The 16,678-nt window shown below is 36.7% G+C and overlaps 1 protein-coding gene across 2 annotated transcripts in view; it reads right to left on the bottom strand.

Annotated features, from left to right (window-relative positions):
- Positions 1-16,678, bottom strand: part of BDP1 (B double prime 1, subunit of RNA polymerase III transcription initiation factor IIIB) — an 89,124-nt gene that overhangs the window by 31,599 nt on the left and 40,847 nt on the right. For both annotated transcript variants that reach the window (XM_047862993.1, XM_047862919.1), the window contains 10 exons: positions 14,731-16,321; positions 13,255-13,442; positions 12,587-12,809; positions 9,757-9,935; positions 8,798-9,002; positions 7,595-7,734; positions 4,513-4,711; positions 4,050-4,240; positions 2,652-3,036; positions 875-997 (listed from right to left, as the gene is read on the bottom strand). In XM_047862993.1, coding sequence (XP_047718949.1) covers positions 875-997; positions 2,652-3,036; positions 4,050-4,240; positions 4,513-4,711; positions 7,595-7,734; positions 8,798-9,002; positions 9,757-9,935; positions 12,587-12,809; positions 13,255-13,442; positions 14,731-16,321 — 3,424 coding nt within the window. The remainder of the gene's footprint in view (positions 1-874; positions 998-2,651; positions 3,037-4,049; positions 4,241-4,512; positions 4,712-7,594; positions 7,735-8,797; positions 9,003-9,756; positions 9,936-12,586; positions 12,810-13,254; positions 13,443-14,730; positions 16,322-16,678) is intronic.

Here is a 16,678-nt window from a genome sequence, read left to right as displayed (position 1 = left end):
GGCTCAGTCAGTTGAGCATCCGACAATGGATTTTGGCTCAGGTCACGATCCTAGGGTTGTGGGATCAAACACTGCACTGTGCTCCACACTGAGCATGGAGCCTGCTTGGAATTCTCTCTCTCTCCCTCTGCCCTTCTCCACTATTCATGCTCTAATTTAAAAAAAAATTGAAAAGATAACTCACGGAAGAGGAGAAAATATTTGGAAATCGTATATCTGATAAGGAACTTATATCCTTACTATTTAAAAATTTCTTACAACTCAACAAAAAGACACACAGACCAGTAATTTAAAAAATGTGAAAAGGTGAGGGTATTTGGGTGGCTCAGTTGGTTAAGTGTCCGACTCTTGATTTCAGCTCAGGTCGTGATCTCAAGGTTTGTGAGACTGAGCCCAGCATCGGGCTCTGCACTAACATTGTGGAGCCTGCTTGGGATTCACTCTCTGCCTCTCTGTCTGTCCCTCCCCTGCTAGCACATTCTCTCTCTCAAAATAAATAAACTGTAAAAAAAAAAAATTTTAATAAATAATTCCCAGACTTGATTTGCAAAAACAAGGAAGAGTATCAAACAAAAAGGAACTAAATATATTTTAAATAATTTATATTGAATACAGATTTAATGCAACAGAACTTTAACTTAAGTTTATGAGGATATTAAGAGTGACTCACACAAACATACACAAATCAATGCTTTGTGAGTGAAATATAAAATCTTTGGATTATTTACCAGTTTCTACTATTCATACTTATAGCTCCCTGCATGAGAGAAATTAGTAAGAATGGCTTATAAACTTAAAACTTTCAAAATAAACTTCTATTTTTTTTTTAAAGTAAACAGAGTTAAAGACAAAACATATTAGAATGGATGCTTACCATAGATAATGCCTTCAAATTTTCTTCTTGTTTCATTTGCTGAGTAGTCACATCTGTGCTGGAGACTGGATGCTCAACAACAGCTATACATCCTACATCAGGTGCATTCACAGTTATTTCAAGCTATCAAAATGAAATTTCATTATTTCATTTTGGCATACTATACTCAGCAAAACAAACAACTAAAATAAAGGGTGTTAAACTGAAGAAATAATCCACGTTCATACACAATTAAAAAATACAGCAATTCTTAAAATGACGACATCAACTTGGCAAAAGTAAAACATTTAAGATTTTTGAGATGTCTGGGGCGCATGAGCGGCTCAGTCGGTTAAGCATCCAATGTACAATTTAGCATGTCATTCAGTGATTCCACTTCTAGGTATATCCCCCAAAAAATGGAGAACAGGGATTAGAAGACGTATTTGTACACCCATGTTCATAGCAGCATTCTTTGCAATAGCCAAAAGGTAGAAGTAACCCAACTGTCCACTGACAGATGAAAAGATAAAAGATATGTGGTATAGATATGTAATGAAATATCACTCAGCCTTAAAAAAAGAACATTCTGGAGGCCCCTGGGTGGCTCAGTCTATTGAGCATCTGACTTCAGCTCAAGTAATAATCTCAGGGCTTTTTGAATTCAAGCCCCACATCGGGCTCTGCGCTGACAGGGTGGAGCCTGCTTGGGATTCTCTGTCTCCCTCTCTCTCTGCCCCTCCCCCGCTTCTGCTCTCTCAAAAATTTAAAAAAAAAAAAAAAGAAAGAAAAAAGAAAAAAAATTGTTTTAATCTTTAAAAAAAAAAAAGGCATTCTGATACATGTACACTATATCAATCTGAATGACCACTAAAAACTTTATACTACATGAAATAAGCCAATCACAATGAAAACAGACACTGTTATGATTCCAGTTATGTGAAGTACCTAGAGTCAAGTCACAAAGACAAAAGTAGAATGGTGCTTGCCATAAATGAGAGGAGAGGAGGTACTGGGGAATTATTGTTTAATGAGTACAGGTTTAGTTTCACAAGACAAAAAAACCTCTGTGGATGGATGGTGATGGTGTAGCACGACAATATGAATACACTTAATACCAATGAACTATATACACTTTAAAATGGCTAGGATATATTTTAGGGTATGTGTATTTTACGATTTTTTCATAATTTTATTTTTTTATTTTGAGAGAGAGCAGGAGTAAGTACAAGGCGGGGAGGGACAAAGGGAGGGAGAAAGTGAATCTCAAGCAGGCTCCATGCCTAGCAAAGAGGCTGATGTGGGGCCCAATCTCACGACTGTGAGATCATGACATAAGCCAAAACCAAGAGTCTCACACCCAACCAATTAAGCCACTCAGGGATCCTTTACCACATTTAAAAGAAAAGGAAAAGAAAAAAAAGGTGTCCCTTCTACCTTCTCTACCAACCAGAGCTTATACTGAACCTACCAGAGAGTTAAAACATCTGCCAAAATGAAAAGGAAAAATTAATCAGAAAGTAGATTTAGTAGCCTCCACATTCAAGTGAAATCAGATTTCTATCATTATTACACTGGCCACCTCATGGCAGGCCTAGATTATAGAGGTTCAGTAATACAGGAGCCTCCTTCTAATTGATTCCTTCACATATCTACCAGGGCTTAAACAAATTGCATACGGCAGGGTTTATTTAGCAAATGAACTGTTCAAATCCTAATAATCACTAAGAAGAAATAATGATTCACTACAAGAAAAAAACAAGTAAGACAAAGTTCCAAGATTCAAAAAACAAAATACCTCTTCCATCGTTTCCTCAATTTGAGCAGTAACAGGTTCGGGAGATCTGAGACCAATGGGAACAAACACTGGAGCTTTGTTTACTTCTTCTGGAGCAAGATGGTAACTGTCTTCTTCATAATCAGGCTCAAAATCTTCAGCATCATCTTCATCTTCTTCCTGAGAAGCCCGAAGAGTCACCAGCGTGGACTTGGAAGCACGAGGTTCCTTCCGAGAGGTCTTACTTCGCATTCGTTTTGATCCACGGCCCCTAGTGACATTTGGTTTGATCTTTCGATGCATTCTCCTTCCACCATGATCCACCTCGTTCTCAGAAGAAGAGATCGTTGTTCTTCGATCCAGAGCAATTTTAGAGTAACTTGATTCTTTCAATAGTTGTGGAGGGCTGGATGTATAATCAAAATAACAATGAAGTCATTACATGCACAAGGATAAAGATAATTTTAATGGAAACCAAATTTTAGAATGAAATCCCAGTTCAAGGCATTAAAATGAAAACTCCCACAACCCATTACGTCAAAAACTTATGCCGTGAAATAAAGAAATTTACTATTACTACTAGTTCCTTATTCAGAGTTTGTTCTTCGTTTATCTACCTACACATTTTTCATGGTAAGTTTTTAATTCTGGACCATTTTTTCCTTGCTATTTAAGTGATAATTTCTAGAAATTATTAGAAAAAAATGAGAAAAGAAAATGGTCCAATAAAACAGAATATAGGATCAAAAAGTGATACTGGTATACAGTACTGGGTAAACAGACTAGGTAAAAAGAAAAAAGAGAAGGCAGAAAACCCATGGAACGATGTTGTTTTTTACAACTTAAGTTCCTTTCCACTTTCCCTGTAAACTGTAGAACATGAGTACCCTTCACTTTAGTTTGCGACCCCATTCAAACCAGCACCTTAATTATTTAGGTAATACACACTATTCTTTTATCAGACTTCTGTTCATGTCTAATATACTCAACACTCAGAAATTTTAAACATAGGAAAGAAAAGTCTTCCTAAGAACATCAAAAAAAGATAAACTTTAGTAAATAAAAATCATAGGTAGGGACACCTGGGTGGCTCAGTCGGGTGAGCATTCAACTCTTGATTTTGGCTGTGGTCATGGGATCGAGGCCCACATCAGGATCTGTGCTGAGTGTGGAGCCTGCTTAAGATTCTCTCTATATCCTTCTGCCCCTATACCTTGCTTACATGTGTGCACTCTCTCTCTTATTTGAAAAGTTTAAAAAAAAACTTGAGTGGTTAAGAAACAGATCTGTCAATAAAAAATTATCTACACTTCTGTTAACAAGCCATCTTTTTTCACTCTACCATCAAGGTAGGACAGCCATAAAGAGTAAGTTATTTTTATTTCCTATTCTGAAGATATTTGTTAAATAAAACTTTACCTTGTTAGTTTACTGACACACTGCACTTCAACAACTGAAGACACAGAATTATCCACTATAGTTTTTTCTCCAACACTTCCTGATGGTCCAACTTCTGATTGGGTATCTTTTTTGGCCAAAATAGCCTCTTTGGAATCTATACAATCTTTTCTTGCTGAAACGTCCAATGATGTCAGAAACTCAGCCTTTTCCTTAAATTTAAGAACAGCTAATGTTACCATGCAAACAATCTCTATCGTAATTTGATTTGGGGGTTGGACCTAAAGCTCTAAGCTTACACACACACACACACACACACACACACACGATGACTAGCTTCTAAATTTTTTAATATTGGAAAGTAGCTCAATTTTTATAAAATTGGTTACAGTACAAAAGACAAAACTGTATTTTTCTATAAATTCTCTCCGTCACGATCTTGACAAAACAGAGCAAATGATAAAAAGTTTTTTTTCAAACTTACTTTTTGAAGGAGCTGGGTATCATCTCCTGGCTGCAGCAAATTATCTTCTGGCTTCCTTGCATCACTCTGATCTGTTCTGTCTTTTTCTATACCTAGTTCCTCCTTCTTACCATGTGCTCTTCCCAAATTTGGCTTAGCCTTTTGGAATTGCCTTCTTGTCAACTGTGCTGGACTAGGAACATACCTTTTAGGTTCAGGTCTAGAACGAAGTACAAATCATGTTGAAAAACCAAAATCACAATTCCTTGTTGATTTAACAGCTGCTATGTCAAACACTTTTGAACACAAGCCAATTCTATGTTCGAAGGACTATATATAAATTGGCTCTAAAACCAAGCACACATGATGATATAAAGAACATAAAAGCTTTTACAACTTGCAGTTTCTGTATAATCTGGAAAATACTTTTACAATAACAATCTTTTCTTACTTTCATTCATTGATTCTGATGTGTAGTGTCATGGTACTTTAAGTAATTTTCAGAGAAATAACCAAATACAAAAAAAAAAAAAAAGCCAATACTTGAACAAGGACAAATGTACAATGGTTACATCCTTGGTCCTTATGGCCCAAGACCAGGCTTGAAAGCCAGAGTCCATTCTCCTATCAGAAACCTATCAGCTAATGGAAAAGGATTTACTAACAGTCAGATTCATATGATCTCAATATAACCCATGTGTATCTGCCAAATCAGACAAAGACAAGGTTTTAACATTCAATAGAGTACGAATAGCTCCCAAGACAATCCCTAAACACCTATCCTAGGTTTTCCTGGAAAATATTTTAATAACTAGCAAGGATGTGAATTCTGAACTGGGAAGTTTAAAATTAACATAAACCTAGATATTATAAAGAAAATTAAGTATCAGGAGTTCTCTGAAAGATCTGTATTAAAGACTAATTTTGAGTAATACTTCCACTAAATTATCTAGAAGAGAAAGTAGTTAACTACATTTCTAAATGTTCCAACCCTGCTAAGCTCTTTGGTCAGTCAAACACCTAGGAAGTTCACAAGAAATTCTAACAGGGTTATGATGTGGCTAAATACATTCCAATGTAGGCTAACGTATTTAGGAAAACATTGTATTTAACTTAAGCTATTGACAGTCAAGTGTGATTTTACAAATGCAAGTAATGATAAAATGCTACTGAAGTCAAAAGAGATAATACTGGACTTCGGAATAACCTAACTTTAAAACTATTAAGATTACATACCCTAAAGAAATTACCATTCATGATAAAGTAAACAGCTGGAATAAATTTCACAAATAGAAAAAGGTTTTTCAAAAACAGGGGGCTGTGGGCTGGAGTATGGGTTTCCAAAAAGGAAAATTAAAAGTTTGATTTCTCTCTGGGGTGCCTGGGTGGCTTAGTGGGTTAAGCATCCAACTTCAGCTCAGGTCATGATCTCACGGTTCGTGGGTTCGAGCCCCACATCGGGCTCTGTGCTGACAGCTTAGAGCCTAGAGCCTGCTTTGGATTCTGTGTCTCCCTCTCTGCCCATCCCCTGTTTCACTCTGTCTCTCAAAAAATAAATAAACGTTAAAAATTTAAAAAAAAAAAAAAAAAAGGCAGGGGGGGAAGCACTGGGTGGCTCAGTCAGTTAAGCATCCAACTTGAGCTCAAATAAGATCTCATGGTCCATGAGCTCAAGCCCCACATCAGGCACTGTGCTGACCGCTCAGAGCCTGGAGCCTGCTTCAGATGGGTTCTGTGTCTCCCTCTCTCTCTCTGCCCCTGCCCTGCTCATGCTCTGGCTCTCTCAAAAATAAACAAACATTTAAAAAAAAAAAAAAAAAAAAAACAGCCAATGCCTGATCTATAAAAAAAAGTTAAAAAAAAAAAAAGGTTTGATTTCTCTCATTAAAAAACACAAAGGCTCCACATAATATCTCTTGAAACATGTAAAGCTTCTTTCTTTATACAGAAAGGTCTGCCTAATAACTATGTCAATTTGCTAGTCTGAAAGTCATAAATCCTGAAAATTTAACTTTAAAAACTAATTTGGCAATGTTACTTTCAACAAGCCATTTAAATCCTCTAGGTCAACCTACTCAATTATAAATGAGAGCATTAGGAAACACTGATCTTGAAGGTCACTAGTGTTTAAAGGTTCACTTAGAGTAAAAATCAAATTCCTTACAACAGTCCTATATAATCTGCCATTGCCCTCGGCTGGGCTCTATCTTTCTTACATCTACTGCTCTCTCCCTCTTTACCCATTTCAAACTTGCTCCCCTTGCTGTTCCTCAAAACAAGTCAGGCATGCTCTTGCCTGCAGTATTTTCAAGTTGTTGTTCTCTCCCCCTATACATCATCTGGACCTGCTCCATCACTTCTTTTGGGTCTTCTCTCCAGCAGCACCCGTGCAATGAAACATTCTCTCATCACCACTAATTAAAAAGTAGTATCAGTGGGGCGCCTGGGTGGCTCAGTCGGTTAAGTGTCCGACTTCAGCTCAGGTCATGATCTCATAGTCCATGAGTTGGAGCCCCGCGTCGGGCTCTGTGCTGACAGCTCAGAGCCTGGAGCCTGCTTCCGATTCTGTGTCTCCCTCTCTCTGCCCCTCCCCTGCTCATGCTGTCTCAAAAATAAATTTAAAAAAAACATTAAAAAAAAATTTTTTTAAGTAGTATCAGTAATAATAAGGCAGACTGCAAGTAATAAATAAAAGTGGTGGTACTAAAATATCTTCACTTTTCTAGGGTTAACTCTTTTAAAGGACATTCTCACCATATGGCTTAGAACACAGTTCTAAATACAACATATATACTTCACTGAACTTCCTATTTATGAATTTCAATAAGATATAAACTGTAAACATACAAAGAACTTAAGAATTTCTGTTTACTAACAAATTGAATTTTAAAGTAAAAAATAATGAGGTTCACCAAGCTTTGTGCAGAAATTATAAATTACGAGAGTATCAATCATGCAATTCTTATACTATCTGAAGAAGCATACTTAAAATATTCTGTTTCATAATTAACTATTTATCCTTTAACACAATGTTCTCGATGTGAAGTTATCCAATCTTCATCTTTAGAAAGTTTTATGGTTTTCTGATTAAAAGCAAACTCACCTCATCTTTTCATCTAAAACATTTACTTTGTTAACATGAAGAGGGTCTACAAGAACCATGTGACTCTGGTTTTCATGTAGTCTACCTTCAGAAACTTTGGAGGCTACAACTTCAATTTCAGTTCCAACTGGAGAATTTGGCTAAAATGACAAAACAAGATGATTTTTTTCAACAAGTGAACATACTTCCTACAATTGTTCAATCATTAAGAAAGGTATTGAGTTTTTCAAAATGAAGAGTCAAACTAGGTATGCAATGTTCATGTTTGCTGCCCAAAACCAAAGTCCTAATTCAGAGAGAAAGTTTCATTTATTGCAGTTATTACATTTACAAAATGCTTTAAAAACTACAATAGTTATCTGCTGTGAACAACCTCACCAAAAATGATTAATTTTTTTTTTAAAAGCACAGTCTTTTGGGGTGCAGGGGGGTTCAAACAAGGATTATCATCACTTTAAATCTAGATTTTCCCTTGGTAGACAAATAAAAAGGACAAAAAAAAAAAAAAGCACAAGATCTGTTGAAAAGGGCATTATTCTACTTAGACTCGTATCACAAGATGCATCAGTAAGAGATTGGTTAAATTTTCATTCAAACAGCAGGATGTCATGCAGTAGTGAAAAATGATGCGTCTCCATATTTCTTGATGCAAAAAGTCAACATATTAAGTAAAAACTAAGTGATAAAACTAACACACAGTAATTTTATAATTTAAAAAAATTATTTTATTTTTAAGTAATCTCTACACCCACTGTGGGGCTAGAACTTACATCCCCTGATTAAGAGTCACATGCTCTACCAAATGAGCCAACCAGGCACCCCGACGAATTTATTATTTAAATTTACATAAGTGCACACACATGCATGGATGGAGATATACCCAGGAAGATATGTCAGAAGGTTTTCAGTAGTTACCTCAGTGTAATAAGACTGGGAGAGTCATTATGTTGTTTTATACTGACTGAACATTTATGAAATGACTGAACCCATTTCATAATGAATGAGTTCATTAAAAAGGAAAAAATATATATCCATTTTCACTTAAAAAAAATCCAGAATAGGAAATCTGGAACAGAATTAGGTTATGTTACATATTCATTGATTAGAGTGTCAGATGCCTATACTCTAAGCCAAGTCTGAACTGTCATTTCATATTTTAACATGCATTAAAAGGCTCAATTTAATTATATAACAATAACTCACCACAGCCAATAGTTTTTTAGTTTCATCTTTCTGTACTACTGTTTTTTCTTCCTCAACTATGCCTTTGGCTTCACCTTTTTCTATATGCCTCTGTCCAGTCTTTCTTATGTTTGGTCTGGGTCTTTGAAGTCGGCCCCTTACTGTTCGAATGGTTGGGACAACACTTTCCTTGGATTCTTGCTGGGAACTGTTTATATTATGAGCCCTAGAAAAGAAGACCAGGACAAAGAGAGGGAATTGAAATGTAAAAAGATGAAAACCACCATAAAAATACAAAATTTGAATCTCCTCTAATAAACTATAAAACTTTTTGTAACATTAGAGAAAAATCTATTTTCTGATGATACATAAATCTTCTTTTATTAAAAAAAAAAGGTTATTTTAATTTTCACAAGGTAATGAACTTATATAAGGTACCTAGAAGACTGAAACTCACAGACAGAGAGAAAGCACAATGGTAGTTGCCAGGGAATGGAAGAGGGAGGTTAGGGAGGTCTTGTTAAGGGGTACAGAGTTTCAGCTTGAGAACATGAAAAAGTTCTAGAGAGAAATGTGACAAAGATTGTAAAACAATGCGAATGTCCTCAATGCCATTAGACGATAAAAAAAAAAAAATATTAAACTGGTAAATTTTATGTCTTTTACCAAAATTTTTAAGAAGATAATTAATATAAATCTTATACACACGTGTTTTTTAATGCAATGCTTTGTATAAAACCTTAAGCAGCTAACAGTGAATCTAATAAGCAGTCAAGCATTAAAAGGTGTAGAACTCAATGTGATTTTCTATTTTAGGCAGTCTGCCATATGAATAAAAATAAACGAAGTATTTTTGGTATTCACTTTTAAAATACATTAACACATCTCAAAAACACTGGAGAAATATTTGAAGGAATTCTATTTTAGATTTTCTTTTTCTTTTTAATATTTTAGATTTTCAAAGAACTATCACTGTTTACCCCATAGAAACAACTAATTCCTTTTCCTGGGCTTGCACAGGCTGAGACTCCTCTTGAGGACCAGAAGAACTTGAAGGTGAAAGGTCCTTTTCAGTCTGTATACATGGTAATATCACAACCTCCTCCTGACTGTGACCTGATTTGTCTTTTTCTCCTGCTGCCATTAGGGAAGCAACATCCTAGAAGGCAGACAAAAAAATTTCATCAAGGGTATGGTTAAAGTATAGGGAAATAGGAACTTTCATACACTACTAAGCAAAATAAATTGGTCAAGTCTCTGCAGAGAAAACAACAGTATCTACCAAAAATTTTAATTCCCAGAAATTCTACTTTTAGAAACTTATCTTATAAAAATACTCAAGTAAGTATGTAGAAAATTACATACAAGGACATTTGCTATAGCAATAGCCCCCCAGAAAAGCAAGAAAACAAAAAATTAGAAATAAGACAAACCTATCAGTAGGGTATTGAATAAATAAATTATAATTTGTTTATAATGCAACGGTGCAAAGCCATTTAGAAGATAAATTTCTATATAATGATCCAAAAATATGTTCACAATACTGTGTTAAGTGAAAAAATGAGAAGGCAAGCTAGGGTGCCATTTTTGCAAAATAATAAAAATACCCACAACATTTTATTATTTATATAAAGAAGTATCTATACAGAAAAGGCTATGTGGATACATTCAAAATAGCTATGTGATTAACTTGGGATGGAGAAATGGAATATTATAAAGGACTCTCACTTTTTAGATTACCTATTTTTTCAATCTGAAATTTTTATAATCAGATAAAATAACCAATAAAAAAAGATACACCTTTTAAAAATATAAGATCAGGAAGAAAAAGTACAAATTTTTTTAAACTTTTTTTTTTTTAACGTTTATTTATTTTTGAGACAGAGAGAGACAGAGCATGAACAGGGGAGGGTCAGAGAGAGGGAGACACAGAATCTGAAACAGGCTCCAGGCTCTGAGCTGTCCGCACAGAGCCCGATGCAGGGCTCGAACTCACGGACCGCTTGATCATCACCTGAGCCGAAGTTGGCCGCTTAACTGACTGAGCCACCCAGGCACCCCAAAAGTACAAATTTTTAAGCACAGTAAGAACTAAGCTATTTTGAAAACATAAAAGACGAATTTTATTTCAAAAAAGCACTTTTTGTCATTTTATTTATTTTTAATTTTTTTCAATGTTTATTTTTGAGAGAGAGAGAGAGAGAATAAGAAGAAGAGGAGCAGAGAGAGAGGGAGACACAGAATCCAAAGTAGGCTCCAGGCTCTGAGACGTCAGCACATGGCTGTCAGCCGCTTAACTGACTGAGCCACCCAGGCGCCGGTCATTTTTTTATTAGTTTTTTATTAATTACTGAAGTATAGGTGGCGTACAATGTTACTAGTCTTAGACATACAACACAGTGATTCAGCAGCTCCATACACTGCTTGATAATCACCCCGACAGGTGTAGTCACTACGTTAACTGTATTCCCTATGGTGTACTTTTTATCTCCCTGAGTTACTTATGACTGAAAGTTTGTACCTCTTCAAGATTTTAAGTAATCTCCACACCCACCGGGGGCTCAAACTTACAACCTCAAGAGTTGCATGGTCTACCGATTGAGCCAGCCAGGTGGCTCAGAAAGTTTGTACCTCTTAATCCCCTTTTCCTATTTTGTTGATCTCCCTTACCCCTTCTCTTCTGGCAACCACCAGTTTGTTTTCTGTCTTTATGACTGTTTCTGTCTTTTATTTTCTAGAACCTACATATAAGTGAAATTATATGCTATTTGTCTTTCTCTTAGTTTTCTCAGCATATTTCACTTGGCAAAATAGACTTGTAGGTCCATCCACGTTATTTTAAATGGCAAGCAATATTCATTGTGGATTTTTATATATATACATATAACACATCTTTATCCATTCATCTGTTGAAGGACACTTTGGTTGCTTTCATATCTTGTCTATTGTAAATAATGCTATGACAAACATAGGGGTGCCTATATCTTTGGAATTAGAGCTTTCATTTTCTTTGGGTAAATAACCAATACTAGAATTAGTGAATCACATGGTAATTCTATTTTTACTTTTTGAGGAAGCTCCATACGGTTTTCCACAATGGCTGCACCAATTTACATTCCCACCAACAGTGTACAAGGATTCCTTTCCCTCCACATCCTTGCCACCGCTTGTTATTTCTGGTCTTTTTTGATACTAGTTATTCTGACTGGTGTGAGGTGTGGTTTTGATTTGCATTTTCTTGATGATTAATGATGCTGATGATCTTTTCATATACCTGTTGCCATCTATATGGCCAAAAAACTACTTTTATGTTTAGAACAGTCAACTAATGAGTGTTAACACTTCACTTCAAAGTTTCTGATGTTATATCACACAATCTTAATTTGTTATGGACCAAGTTAACAAAGTAAACTAAACTTACTTTTAACTTACTTTTAACTCCTATCAAGCTTTTAACTTTGTATTTCACCCTTCACAACAGAATGAAACAAAAAATGACCATCAATCTCATTTTTCCTATGAAGAAATGAGCTGCCACCATTTGGCTCGGGTCACATAATGAATGCATGTCAGAACGTGGCATCCCAACCCCCTTAAATGTCCTTCCATGACACACTTGCGCACCATGAAACATTCAAGATTCTCACAAAAAAACCCATGGAATAATGAGGCACATTAAATACAGCAACACTAATGTCACATGCAACAGAAACTGCAGGAGAAAATATTTGTGAAACGTTAATCCCAGTTGCTTTAGTTCAGTAACCGTAACAGCTAAAATAAAAACCCTCCACCTTCCACAGCACTCACATGTTGAGAAGGGACAGTGTTCATCTGTTCACTGCTCTGCTGTAACACAACAGTCTCAGCTTTATCCGTTTCCAATTTCTTCCCAGGTACAAATTTTCCTGCTTCCGTAGTCTCTCTCTTTAAAGTTGCTCTTGCTAAGTTTGGTTTTGGTCTTTTGAATCGACTTCTCACAAAAGGTGCTGGTTTAACTTCAAATGGCTTCTGTTCTTGAGGAAGAGACTTGCTTTTGGAATAAGGATTATCAAATTTTAGAATGAGATGAAGGGGCAAATGAGACCAGAGACTTAGGACAACTTTAGAAACTGGCAGTAAACATGAATTCCAATTCTTAACAGGAAAAAAAATTGAACAATATGGTAGATCCAAAAAAACAGGAGGTGTACAATCTAGGTATAAGCCTATGAATATCACCTTTGCACAGAGGAAATACACGTTGTCACACCCATACTGACTTAGGAATATTTGTTACATACAATTCTGATGTTAGTAATTCTCTCAATAGATTATCACAATTACCTCAAAACTCACCTCCAGTCATCCCAAAACTAGCTTGGAATCTGCAACATTACACTATAGATGATACGTTTTAAAACCTTTGTTTCACAGAATCTGAAAATGTAACTTTAGAGACTTTTTCTTTAAAAGCACACAGACCAATACATTTGTACCTTGAATTATTATCTGAAAACTGCTCTGGAGCATCTGGAGATTGCATCCCCTGGTCTTCGGTTTTACCAAGTTCCAAAGTCTGCAAGGAAGTCTTCAAACTACTCAAGTGACCTGATAGTTCCTTTTCAGAATTTCTTTTTTCTGCCTCAGGTATAAGTACCATAGATAGTACTTCACTGCTAATGTTCTGGAGGAATAATCAAAGGAAATCATCCACAGTAAATCAGCACAAATGGAAAAAGTCACAAAAGCATGAACCTCGAGTAACAGAAAACTTATTTTTAAATGTTTAAGTAACCTCTACACCCACAATCTGGGGCTCAAACTCACAACCCCAAGATCAAGAGTCACACGCTCAACCTACGGAGCAAGCTGGGTACCCGAATTGCAAACTTTTAATAAAAGGAAATAACTGAGGGGTGCCTGGGTGGCGCAGTCGGTTAAGCGTCCGACTTCAGCCAGGTCACGATCTCGCGGTCCGGGAGTTCAAGCCCCGCATCAGGCTCTGGGCTGATGGCTCAGAGCCTGGAGCCTGTTTCCGATTCTGTGTCTCCCTCTCTCTCTGCCCCTCCCCCGTTCATGCTCTGTCTCTCTCTGTCCCAAAAATAAATAAACGTTGAAAAAAAAATTTTTTTTAAAAAGGAAATAACTGAGAAAGATGTGGCCAAAAGAAATAATTCCAATGTATGTTCATTCTAGAGTTAGCACAAACTCCCTATATTCCAGTTCCCTATATTCCTTTTATGTAAAAGAGTAACTTTGGGGGTGCATGGTGGCTCAGTCAGTTATGCGTTCAACTTTGGCTCAGGTCATGATCTCATTGCTCCTGAGTTCAAGCCCTGTTGGGTTCTGAGCTGAAAGCTCAGAGCCTGCAGCCTCCTTCAGATTCTCTCTCCATCTCTCTGGCCCTCCCCTGGCTCCTGCTCTGTCTCTTTCAAATAGAAAATAAAAAACAAAAAAAACAAAAACAAAATTTTTTTAAATAAAAGATTAACTTCAGGGCACCTGGGTGGCTCAGCTGGTTGGGCATCTGACTCTTGAATGCAGCCCAGGTGATGATATCGAGGTTCGTGGGACCGAGCCTGAGTCAAGCTCTGTGCTAACGGCTCAAAGCCTGCTTGGGATTCTCTCTCTGCCCCTCCCTCACTCATGCGTGTGGACACACATGGGCGCTTTCTCTCAAAATAAATTACCTTAAAAACACTTTTTTATAAAAAATAAATAAAAGTAACTTGGAATTGACATTAAGAATGGTAACTTCTCCACAATTAAATCTTTTTGAATTATTTTTTTAAAAAGATATATAGTTTCTTTAAGGTCTTAAAACACAGAATTTAGGGCTAGGGAAGACTTTAAGCTTTCAGAGATTTTAAATTTTGAGGGATTTAAGAGCAATAATAACGGTTTTTATTTCGATAATTTTTCTCTAAAAAGTACTCAAAAATAGTTTTTCCCAAAAACAGAAAAATACATACTTTGGTATCTAGTGAAGGCACAGTGCTGCAGCCACCACTACTGCTCTGCATTAAGTCTGTCTCCATTTGTCTTGAGGTCCTGGTCTCCTCTGCTTCATATTTCCTTAGGGAAATGTCCATTTCTCTAGGTGTTCCCAAATCTGCAACCATTTCCTCAGTAGCACTAATCTCTGAGCTGGGATTCCTCAAGGAAATTGCTCGTCCACTTTGTTTCATATCTGCCTCTGTTTCTTCAATAGCAGTTGTCTTTCCTAATATGTTCTCCATCAGGGAAAGGTCTCTTTCTCCAGTTTCTTCCAAATCAATCTCGCTCTCCCCTAAGGCACTGATCTCCACAGGTACCTTTGCCCTCAGGGAAGTTTCTTTTCCAATTTCTTTCCAATCTGTCTCCATTTCACCTACAGTCTTGACCTGTAAGGCCTTTCCTTGTGTGTCTATTTCTCTTCTTTCAGTTTCTTCCACAGATGTCTCTCTCTCCTCAGTGACATCAATTACCTCTGGTATATTCTCCCTTACAGAAATCTCTCTTCCAGTTTCTTCCAAACCTGTTTCTACTTCATCTGTAGTGCTGACCTCCTCAGGGGCATCTTCCTGTAAGGATATTTCTCTTCTTCCAGTTTCTTCCAAATCTGTCATTCTTTCCTCAGTGACATCAGATATCTCTGATATAATGTCCCTTATGGAAACTTCTCTTCCAGTTTCTTCCAAATCTGTCATTCTTTCCTCAGTGACAACAGACATCTCTGATATACTGTCTCTTGGGGAAACCACTCTTCCAGTTTCTTTCAAATCTGTCACTCTTTTCTCAGTGACATCAGACACCTCTGATATATTCTCCCTTGGAGAAACCTCTCTTCCAGTTTCTTCCAAGTCTGTGACTCTTTCCTCAGTGACATCAGACATCGCTGATATAGTGTCTCTTGGGGAAACCTCTCTTCCAGTTTCTTCCAAATCTGTCACTCTTTCCTCAGTGACATCAGACATCTCTGATACATTCTCCCTTGGGGAAACTGCTCTTTCAGTTTCTTTCAAATCTGTCACTCTTTCCTCAGTGACATCAGACATCTCTGATACATTCTCCCTTGGGGAAACTGCTCTTTCAGTTTCTTTCAAATCTATCACTCTTTCCTCAATGACATCAGACACCTCTGATATATTCTCCCTTGAGGAAATCTCTCTTCCAGTTTCTTTAAAATCTGTCACTCTTTCCTCAATGACATCAGACACCTCTGATATATTCTCCCTTGAGGAAATCTCTCCTCTAGTTTCTTTCAAATCTGTCTCCATTTCCACAGTGTTGTCAATCGTTTCTGCTATCTGCTCTATGGGAGAGACATCTCTTCTAGTTTTTTTAAAATGTGACTTCATTTCCTTAGTACTATTAGCCTCCAGTGATATCTTCTCCCTTGGTAAGGTTTCTTCCACTCTCTTAATTTCTCCCAAAGCTGCTGTCAATTGTCCCGAGGCAACTATCTCCTCTGATACCTCTTCCTTTGAGAAAACTTCTCGTCTTCTAGCTCCTCTTCCTATATTTGGCTTTGGTTTCTGTAACCGAGTTTTCAGAACTGGGACTTTATTATCCTCTTGAATACTTAAAAAAAAAAAAAAAAAAAAAAGAGGACACCCAATCAAATTTTAAACCATACTGCCAACTGAAGAGAGGATAGTTGAGAAACTACTACTGAAACACCAGGAATTCTCAAATAAAAAAGTAAAATATGAAGGAAGCCTCAAGAATCTCTGGGTAAAAATCTCTGCTACTCCTACCTCTTTGCCCCTACTACCCTTTACACAGACATATGCCTTGCCATAAGAGTTAAGCAGCACATTTCTATGGCCAGATTTGACCAGCATCTCAAAAAGCCACATGCAAGTATCATGTGAACAAGAAAGTATTAGGAAAAGCCAAACTTTAAACATACAGATTGATAAAATGCTAGTAATAGTT

This window comes from Prionailurus viverrinus, chromosome A1 (genome assembly GCF_022837055.1).
Source record: "Prionailurus viverrinus isolate Anna chromosome A1, UM_Priviv_1.0, whole genome shotgun sequence".
NCBI classification, from domain to species: domain Eukaryota; kingdom Metazoa; phylum Chordata; class Mammalia; order Carnivora; family Felidae; genus Prionailurus; species Prionailurus viverrinus.
The sequence above is the reverse complement of the archived record's forward strand: the minus strand, read 5'-3'. Positions and strand labels throughout refer to the sequence as shown.